The sequence below is a fragment of the Coffea eugenioides genome, chromosome 5 (genome assembly GCF_003713205.1).
Source record: "Coffea eugenioides isolate CCC68of chromosome 5, Ceug_1.0, whole genome shotgun sequence".
In the NCBI taxonomy this organism is placed as follows: Eukaryota; Viridiplantae; Streptophyta; class Magnoliopsida; order Gentianales; family Rubiaceae; genus Coffea; species Coffea eugenioides.
In genome coordinates, this window is record NC_040039.1 from 19,798,406 (window position 1) to 19,808,430 (window position 10,025).

General features: G+C 37.5%; 1 protein-coding gene across 3 annotated transcripts; it reads left to right on the plus strand.

Annotated features, from left to right (window-relative positions):
* Positions 1-636: 636 nt before the first annotated feature.
* On the plus strand, positions 637-8,936 carry LOC113770568 (phytochrome C). 3 transcript variants are annotated; one of them, XM_027315068.1, is made up of 5 exons: positions 637-727; positions 980-3,475; positions 4,484-5,300; positions 7,403-7,699; positions 8,446-8,936. In XM_027315068.1, the coding sequence occupies exons 2-5, from the start codon at positions 1,435-1,437 to the stop codon at positions 8,657-8,659; spliced, it is 3,369 nt and encodes a 1,122-aa protein (XP_027170869.1). In that variant the 5' UTR covers positions 637-727; positions 980-1,434; the 3' UTR covers positions 8,660-8,936. The 3 variants fall into 3 exon arrangements, with proteins under 3 accessions (XP_027170869.1, XP_027170868.1, XP_027170870.1); XM_027315067.1 differs by having other exon boundaries at positions 651-732; XM_027315069.1 differs by lacking the exons at positions 7,403-7,699; positions 8,446-8,936 and adding an exon at positions 5,792-5,972 and having other exon boundaries at positions 651-732.
* Positions 8,937-10,025: the final 1,089 nt, after the last annotated feature.

The following is a 10,025-nucleotide window of genomic DNA, read 5'->3' on the forward strand; positions in this document are numbered from 1 at the left end:
AATGAAGCAATGTTTTTTTTTTTTCTTTTTGTGCATGTTTCGTGAGCAGGAAAGTTGGAAAATTTTCTAAATTTCCTACATTTTCTTGCATGACTTGAACCACATCCCTTAAACTTTCATAACTCCTGCACTTCTTTTTAGTTTTTCCTTGCTAACCAAATATGTATTATTTATGGGAAAGTGGCATTTAGCTTTCTTTACTACACTTGTATTTCAATTTCTCAAATAACTTTTCTTCTACTTGAATAGAGTAAGTATTTTTTTTGGTAATTGTTTTAAAATTTTGATCTTATATTTGTCCCCATAAAAAATTAGTCCACAATCAACATGCACGGTATTGTAAGACTTGCTTTTGTTTTTCACCTCTTTTTTTGCCCAAAAAAATCTAAAATCAAGAAATACAGAAAGCAGGTGACAATATCGGAAAAAAAATACTTTTCTTAAAATCAAGACTTAAAATCTGATATCCAACATTAGTTGTTTGTCAACAAGGCCTAAAATGTTTTCTCGACGAGGTTAGTATCGGCTTTCACTAAATTAATTTGCCCAACTCATCCTTATTAGAAAAAAAAGATGCCCATTTTGGTAAATTAAATACTCATTACTTGGAAAGCAGTAATTATCATCGTCATCATCATCACGTCTTAGTTGCGGGGCAAGTTCATCTGGCAAATACCAGTTCCAGTGCGCTAGCAAGGGTTGGCTGGCCAACTCTCCATCTTCGGTGGTATGGTAAATTTGTCCCATAACCCTCCCTCCCCTCCATGTCTATCTTTACTGTTTTCTTTAACTTTGTATCAGTACTTAATTGCGGTTGCTGTACACTTTGGTGATGTGATGAAGTATCCTACTCTATTTTATTTTTCAGTCATAAAATTTTAGAAAACAATAATGGAATCCGGCTCTACTCAAGTGATTTCTGTGCTGTTTGGGTTCTTTTTTAGTAATCTGATTTGATGGTCTTTGAATATTCTTGCAGGCACCCCTGCTTTTCGTTCTGCGACTTTCTTGTAATTATGGGAGAATCTAAAAAGCGGTGGACCTTTCAGTAAAGTACCTTGAGTGGTCTTATGGATTTCTGGAATATATAGAAAAGGTTCTGCACATGTATGATTTTTCTTTTTTCTTTCTCTTTCCTGTCTTTTGAAGGAGTATCTTCCTCTTGATAGATTCTCTTCAATAAGGATAGAATTTTATAAGAGCTTTATTCTGGTTTTTGTATATAGTGCAAGCACTAATTGATTCTGAGGTGATATTTTTTGGGCTTTCCACTTTATAAGGAATATAAACTTTTTTTCAATTCACAAGTATAGGATTTATTTGAATGGCGAAAAGGGTTTATTGTTTGGAGAGTGCATGATGAATAGTGAGTAGAAGAGAGGAGGGAAAAGGAAAAAAATTCTAGGTGCGGGTAGGAGATTTGAGATTTGAGGGATGTCTTCGAGATCAACGACAAATAAGACGAATTGTTCTAGGAGTAGCTCTGCTAGGTCAAGACATGGTGCTAGAGTGGTTGCTCAGACCCCAATTGATACTAAACTCCACGTGGACTTTGAAGAGTCTGAAAGACAATTCGATTATTCTAGCTCAGTTAATGTTTCCAGCTCCACCAGCAATGTCCCTTCTTCAACTGTATCAGCTTATCTGCAGAAGATGCAGAGAGGAAGCCTTATTCAACCTTTTGGCTGTATGATTGCTGTCGATGAGGAGAAGTTTACTGTCTTGGCATATACTGAAAATGCTCCAGAAATGCTGGACTTGGCACCACATGCAGTTCCAAGCATTGAACAAAAAGAAGCTCTGACTTTCGGTACCGATGTTCGCATGCTATTCCGATCTTCCGGTGCTGCTGCACTCCAAAAAGCTGCCAACTTTGGGGAAATTAGCCTGCTTAATCCAATACTGGTTCATTGCAGAAGTTCCGGTAAGCCCTTTTATGCAATTCTACATCGGATTGATGTTGGACTAGTTATAGACTTGGAACCTGTGAATCCAGCTGATGTACCAGTAACAGCTGCTGGAGCATTAAAGTCATATAAGCTAGCAGCTAAAGCCATTTCAAGATTACAATCTTTGCCTAATGGGAATATATCATTGTTGTGCGATGTGCTAGTCAGGGAGGTGAGTGATTTGACTGGCTATGATCGGGTTATGGTTTATAAATTTCATGAGGATGAGCATGGAGAAGTTGTTGCTGAGTGCCGCAGGGCTGACTTGGAACCATATCTTGGCTTGCATTACCCTGCTACTGATATACCACAAGCTTCAAGATTTCTCTTCATGAAAAACAAGGTTAGGATGATATGTGATTGTTTGGCCCAACCTGTTAAAGTAATTCAGGACGAGAGTTTGGTTCAACCACTAAGTCTTTGTGGATCTACTCTACGATCTCCTCATGGGTGTCATGCTCAGTATATGGCAAACATGGGTACCATTGCTTCCTTGGTGATGTCAGTGACTATCAACGAGGAAGATAATGAGATGGATAGTGATCAGCAGAAGGGAAGAAAATTGTGGGGCTTGGTGGTTTGCCATCACACTAGCCCTAGGTTTGTTCCGTTTCCGTTAAGGTATGCATGCGAGTTCTTGGTTCAGGTATTCAGTGTTCAGATCAATAAGGAGGTGGAGTTGGCAGCTCAACTGAGGGAGAAACATATTTTGCGGACTCAAACTGTGCTTTGTGACATGCTATTGAGAGATGCTCCACTTGGAATAGTTACTCAATCACCAAATGTGATGGATCTTGTGAAATGTGATGGAGCTGCACTTTGCTACCAGAATAAATTTTGGTTACTTGGAATCACCCCAACAGAGCTTCAGATTAAAGATATTGCTGAATGGTTACTTGAATACCATGGTCAGAGCACAGGGTTAAGTACTGATAGCCTCATGGAAGCTGGTTATCCAGGTGCATCCATCCTTGGTGATGCAGTATGCGGAATGGCTGCTATAAAAATTACCTCAAAGGATTTTCTCTTTTGGTTTCGTTCTCATACAGCAAAGGAGATTAAATGGGGTGGAGCAAAACATGACCCTGGTGACAAAGATGATGGAAGGAAGATGCATCCGAGATCATCATTTAAGGCCTTTCTTGAGGTGGTTAAGAGGCGGAGCGTGCCCTGGGAGGATGTTGAAATGGATGCCATCCATTCCTTGCAGTTGATATTAAGAGGGTCCTTGCAAGATGAGATTGTTGATAATTCGAAACTGATTGTTAATGTTCCAGCAGTTGAAAACAGTATAGGAAGAGTTGATGAACTGCGTATTGTGACAAATGAAATGGTTCGCCTTATTGAGACGGCATCTATACCTATATTTGCTGTTGATGAATATGGTGATATCAATGGGTGGAACAAGAAGATAATTGAACTTACTGGCCTGGTTTTACAGAAAGCTATTGGTATGCCCTTGCTTGATCTGGTTGCAGATGATTCAGTTGAGGTGGTAAAAAACATGCTCTCCTTGGCTTTGCAAGGTAACACCAGCTTTTTTTTTATTTTTCTTTTGTCCATAGATGCAGGGCATGATTTTGTTGAACTTCACTTTTTGCTGGTTATATGGTCTGATACATTGGTATTCTTGACCTGTGCATCAGTAGCATGCTGTGGCGTCTAATTGATTGTAATTTAAATCAAGAGGGAGAAATCATAATATCAAATTAGTAGTCAATGTTTTTATCCTTGTGGGAGATGTGTTTTTAGTGCTATTCCTGTTATTGCATTGAAAGCACAAGGAGCCATAAAGAAAGAAAAAGTAATATCTGCAATTGTGTCATAGCTTGCATGTTTTTCTTATTTGCCTTTTATGCCTTGTGATGGTTTAACATTTGCAGAAAATCTGCTAAAAGATACAACATGCACCACAGAGAGGGGGGGGGGGACGGGCAGTTTTTCTTATTTGTCATTTCTGCCATTGGAGTAACATTTACAGAAAATCCACCGAGAAGCTACACAATATGGAGAGAGGAAGAGAGGGATAGAGGGAGAGAGGGAGAGAGGGAGAGGGAGATTATTTTTCTTTCCTGCATTTCATGGAGTAAAATTCTCAGAAAACTCACCAAAAGGCTACTTTCCAGAGAGAGAGAGAGAGAGAGAGAGAGAGAGGGGATCTATGAACTTGTAGGAAGATGGTAATTTTGCTTTCAAGGTTAGAGTTGATTTAACTTGGGACTAATAGTAAATATACATGTACTCACTATCACTTGAAACATATGGGATGATCACTGTAATAGAATTCAAAAATTGCATGTGTAATGTTTTGGCTAAAGAGTTGAGGTTGTACAGCTTGGATCAAGTTTTCAATTTTAACAGGTTGGATGGTAAAGTTCTTTCTGCTTGTAACAACTCTTTCTGCTTGTAACAAGCTAAAGTCACCCAACTTGTTAGCATTCGATGCCATCTCTTTGTTTTATTTATTTGGTTTCCACTTGTATTTTAATTTTCCTGCTGTTCAACTTGATGAAAATGTAACATTCTAATGGCAGGAAGAGAAGAGAAAAATGTTGAAATAAAACTTAAAACATTTGGTCTTGAGGAAAAGAATGGTCCTGTTATCTTGGTCACAAATGCCTGTTGTAGTCGAGATGTAAAGGAGAACATTGTCGGAGTTTGTTTTGTGGGGCAAGATATTACTGGACAGAGGTTGATTATGGACAAATATACCAGAATCCAAGGTGATTATGTGGGAATTATGCGGAATCCATCAGCACTGATTCCTCCCATCTTCATGATGGATGAGCATGGCCAATGCATGGAATGGAATGATGCAATGCAGAAACTGTCGGGTGTCAAAAGGGAAGATGCCATTGACCAAATGCTTGTGGGGGAGATCTTTACTGTCAGTAACTTTGGCTGCAGGGTTAAAGACCAAGACACATTGACCAAGCTTAGGATATTATTGAATGGTGTAATTGCTGGGCAGAATGCAGATAAATTATTGTTTGGCTTCTTTGATAAGCATGGTAAATATGTTGAAGCCTTTGTTTCAGCTAACAAAAGGGCAGATGCAGAGGGTAGGATTATAGGGGTTTTATGCTTTCTGCATGTTGCAAGTCCTGAACTTCAATATGCAATGCAGGTTCAAAAGATATCCGAGCAGGCTGCAGCAAATACGCTAACAAAGTTGGCTTATGTTCGCCGTGAAATTAAAAGCCCATTGAATGGGATTAAGTTTGTCCAGCACTTGATGGAATCTTCTGATTTAAGCAAAGAACAGAAGCAACTGTTGAAGACTCAGACATTATGCTTAGAACAATTAGGAAAGATTGTTGATGATTCCGATGTCGAAAGTATTGAGGAATGGTATGCATTTGTCTCAACTATTCATTGTTCACTCTTGATGCATTATATCTTTACATCTGCATGAGCTACATAAGTCGAATTAAGGAGCCTGTTCTCATTTTTTGCTGCTTTTCTAATGTTAATTATGACAAGTGATTATTGAGAAAGCTGATAAATTGAAAGCATGTTGTGGATGGATGAAGATAGGTAAAGGTTTACATTTTAATAAAGAGGAGAGTAGTGAAGCAACATTTAACATGAAACAAGCTACTTCTTGGTCAGCAGAAGTAAATTATGACATTTGGTGAGATAGGAAAGCTAACTGTGTTATAACTCTTAAGAATGCATACATAAAGAGACATGCATGTGAATATTAGCATGATAGCTATTAACATTTTAAAGTTTTTGTATTGGAAATAAGGTCACATGACCTGTTCATTTTGTGCTATTTGTTGTTGTTCTAAGTTTATTTCATTTACTATAGCTAGATTCTTTGATTCCTTTGTGTGTAGACTAGCAGTGGGATAATATGCCAACACTGGATATGCAGCAGCAGACCAACTAGGTTGTAGCATTAGAATTGCATATGTATTTTGAATGTGTTTGGTTTTAGAGCAAGCGCCAGAGTAGGACAATGTACTATTCTTGCTCCTGTCTTCTCTTTTCGAAGAGAATGTGAACAGATGACTAAATGAATATAAATGTATCTATTTTATATCTCAATGTTTTTGCAAGAGCGCCTTCGTATTTAAGTCGGTTGTTATTCGTTTCAATGTGACAGAGTTGAAGGACTCTTTTGAATGTGTGAAAATACCCTTGAAAGCTAGGGGTTTTCTGGTTCTTTATGTCTGGTTAACGTGGACAATTTCAACTAAAAGATTCTGAATAATGGGGGGATTACGTGGATTATGAGTTGGCAGGAGTTATTGCGACCTCCATTATTCAACTAAAAGATTCTGAATAATAGGGGGACTGTGTGGATTATGAGTTGGCAAGAGTTACTGCTACCTGCATCATTTGGGTAAGATGCACTTCCACAGTGCTTTGAGTTGTGCTTCCTGAACAAAGGTGCCAAATAGAGTCTGGTACCAGCGAAATCTCAGCCATACCTGTAGCAGTGGAGAAAGGAGCACATCTAGCTGTCTGAGTTATCATACTAGCTTTTGGCTATTAAGATATTCGATGGCATATGCAGCATTGATGTGGAAGAAATTGATATGGAGGTGTTATTTGATGAAACTTAATGTTTAGCAGGATGCTTTAAACTTTGGTAGCTTTCATGTTGCTTGTTTAGCAACCTTTTGATCCCCAATATTACTCCTGTTCTTTTCAACGATCATGTGTTATATTGTTTCCTTCCACCAGCCTTATGATAAACTCAATGACTACAATGTTGGATGCTGCTTCAATGCTGATTACTGTAGACCCAAAGTTGAACAATTGAACTGGCAGGAAAGGGAGCACCTGGGACTAAAAACTTAATCTCTGCTATAATTGGAATAGGTGTAGAATTTTGACAGCTCACCAAAGGTTTATTGGTACAGTGGAAGGTTGATCACTTACAATTACAGATGACATTGTACATTCTATGTGAGTGTATGCATGAATAATACGTGTTTAAATATTGTAGGAGATAATTGCATCTGATAAGTGTTGAAGACCTTAGTTTGAAGAAGGGTATATTGGCAAGAAATTAAGTATAGTTAACTTATTATTGATTCTGAAATGTTTCTTTTAGTACTTGCAGCATGTAATGAGCATTCTAATGTATAAGGATTGTCTTTCTGTTGGATTTGTTGATGCAAGTGATCAATAACCCATTCTAGCTAAGTAAATCACCTATTATGATGGTCCTCTTGGCTATAAAGGATGGAAATGAAAAAACGTTTCTACTTGTGGCTTTGACTGTTGGAAATTTAGTCAACTCTCTTCATCATCAACCTTAGATTAATCATTATAGGTTATGTGCTTTAACCACCAGTTCCCTGAATCTTGTGCTTTTACATCAATTTCATTATTGTTTATGTCAAACTAACTGGACTTCACTAAGTGCAAAGTTCTGTTTGATGAGTTCATCCATAGTTTTCTTGGCTGATCTCGATCCTTTTGAAATCCATTTTCAGCTATATGGAAATGAATTCTGGTGAATTTAATCTTGGAGAAGCTCTGAAAGCAGTTGTAAATCAAGTGATGGTTTTCAGTCGTGAGCAGCAGGTGCAAGTTGTTTCTGATTTACCTGCTGAGGTATCATCTATGTATCTTTACGGTGATACCCTGAGGCTTCAACAAGTTCTTTCAGACTTCCTGGCAACTGCACTCTTTTTTACTCCAGCATTTGAAGGATCTCTGGTTCTGTTCAAAGTTGTATCAAGAAAGGAGTGTATTGGGACAAGGATACATGTTGTTCACATTGAATTTAGGTATGTCTGTTTTGCCTTTATCTGTGTCTTTCTATTGATTTCAGCAAATGGAATTTGACATGACACTGACGGTAAGAGAGATTGAAGATTGCTTTTAATTGCTGTGATACTTCAACTTACGTATATTCTGATTGTTATTCAGCTAAGGAATGTCTTTGTGGTGGTGAATTTCCTTCAGGCTAATCTAGGAAATGAAAAACAGTCTTTGTGGTGTTTTTGAGAGCCGACACTTTGTACAATTCATAACAACAAATACAGATTTTTGAAACTGCAAAAATTTCCTGTACAGTAATTTCGAGAACTGATATATCATTTTAACCTCAGGTTTCCATGTTGGTTGGGTAAGTGATCATGGAAAACCTATAAGATCCACCAAAAATTAGGAATTAAGGAAACGATTATTGACGTGAATCAGCGTTTTTATGCTTTGCACAGAAGGTGTGAATTAATCAGTGTTCGGTGAGTTCTATTTGTGTCTGTGAAATTCTGTTATGTGCATGTAATAGTAGTGCAAACCATTGCTTTAGGACTACGAAAAATAGTAGTGCAAAAGAATCTACACCATTGTATTAAGGCTCATGAAAAGTTGCAATTGGTATAGACTGGTGCCTTCTTGACTTCAACAATGTCTTCATGAGATGATTATCAGATCTACTCTCCAGTCCTTTACAATTTGTAGTAAGAACTTCGTTTTAATTGCTTTACCATTTTCATTAAAAGTGCAATGACTTCTCCTTTCATGACAGAATAACTCATCCTGCACCTGGGATCCCTGAAGAGTTAATTCAAGAGATGTTTTACCATAGCCAGAGTGTATCTAGGGAAGGTCTGGGCCTATATATCAGCCAGAAGCTTGTCAAGATCATGAATGGCACTGTGCAATATCTAAGAGAGGCTGAGAGATCATCATTTATCATATTGGCAGAGTTTCCGATGGTTCACCCAATCCATAACCAGTAAACCTGTGTATAAAACCTTGAGAACATGGCATACAAATTCAAGTCCCACTTCGTCAGGGACAAGACTGAGGTATGAGTTGTATGCGAGACAATAAGATCACACGATATTGGTCTATGTGTTGCTTAAATCGTTTTGGTAAGCTGAACGTGTCGATAGGAATTCATCCCATGAATACAGCTGCGAACGTGTGTCAACGCCATCAAAGCAGCCCTGCCTGTAAATATTTAATGTGTTATGTGGTTTCTTTATCATCATTTTCCTCACAAAAATTTACGACTTTGGCCTTTTGGCTGGGATTTTGTAGCGCACACTTTTATCTGGTGCGCAATGCAACAAATGACTACCTGGATCAGAAGTCAGTTGAGGCAAGTCAATCTAATGTAAAGCCGCCAAGCATTTTCTCAAACCAAGTAACTTACCGAATAAAAAGCAGATGCAATCAAGTGCCTAGAAATTCAATAGCTATTCAAGCTTTCAAAGCGTCTTCCTCAAACCATTTTCTCAAACCAATTAACTTACCGAATAAAAACCAGATGCAATCAAGTGCCTAGAAATTCAATAGCTATTCAAGCTTTCAAAGCGTCTTTCTCATGGAATTTTGTCATGTTTCAGCTAATGATTAGTAATTGAATGTACGCGAACCCCTCGTTGGAAAATTGATCTGTTACGCTGGTGCAGAATTTAATGGTGACTGCTTGATTTGGGGTTTTATCCTTCGTAGTCTAATTGAGACCTTGTGTCATATAAGGCCTGAAAGCACACTGGTATGCATTTAATTTTGGGTTAGTTACACTACTAGGCTTGGTGCCCCATGGCTACCACAGGGTGCCCATTGTTGACTATTTTGGGTTGTATTTTAGGGCAATGTAAGTTTTATGTAATAGTGTGGGTTTAGAGTGTTTTGTATGATAATGGAGTTGGAATAATGGACGAAGGAGTGATATATTAGATTAATTTATTTCTGAACAAATATTACTAAAATTGATGTGTTTGTGTTATGTCTTTTAAAATTAATATGATCTGAAGATTTGAAAGATAATATCGGTTTCAATTTAATAAATGTTATTTAAAATAAATGAATAGTTATTTTTTTTTAAAGGTAATAGTCAGGTGGAGAATTACATTGAAAGCGGCATAATTCACTGTAGCTTGGGTGTTGGCGGTTTATGTATTTTAGGGTGATGATAATATGATAATTCGGATAGTTAGGATGAGAGAATGTGTATTGATGTAGTGCAAAAGTTTATGGAAAGGATATAAAACAATGGGAAGGTTGTCGGAAAATTAATTGACAGTAGATATTTTTTTGGTAAATTTTGATATAGTTTGGGTGTTATTTGATAAGATAAGCTAATAATTTGATATT

Excerpts from the sequence above, each read along its gene's own strand:
- LOC113770568 (XM_027315068.1), top strand. The coding sequence starts at position 1,435 with ATGTCTTCGAGATCAACGACAAATAAGACGAATTGTTCTAGGAGTAGC. Across the intron at positions 3,476-4,483 it reads GCTCTCCTTGGCTTTGCAAG|GAAGAGAAGAGAAAAATGTT; the intron begins GTAACACCAGCT and ends TTCTAATGGCAG. Across the intron at positions 5,301-7,402 it reads GTCGAAAGTATTGAGGAATG|CTATATGGAAATGAATTCTG; the intron begins GTATGCATTTGT and ends ATCCATTTTCAG.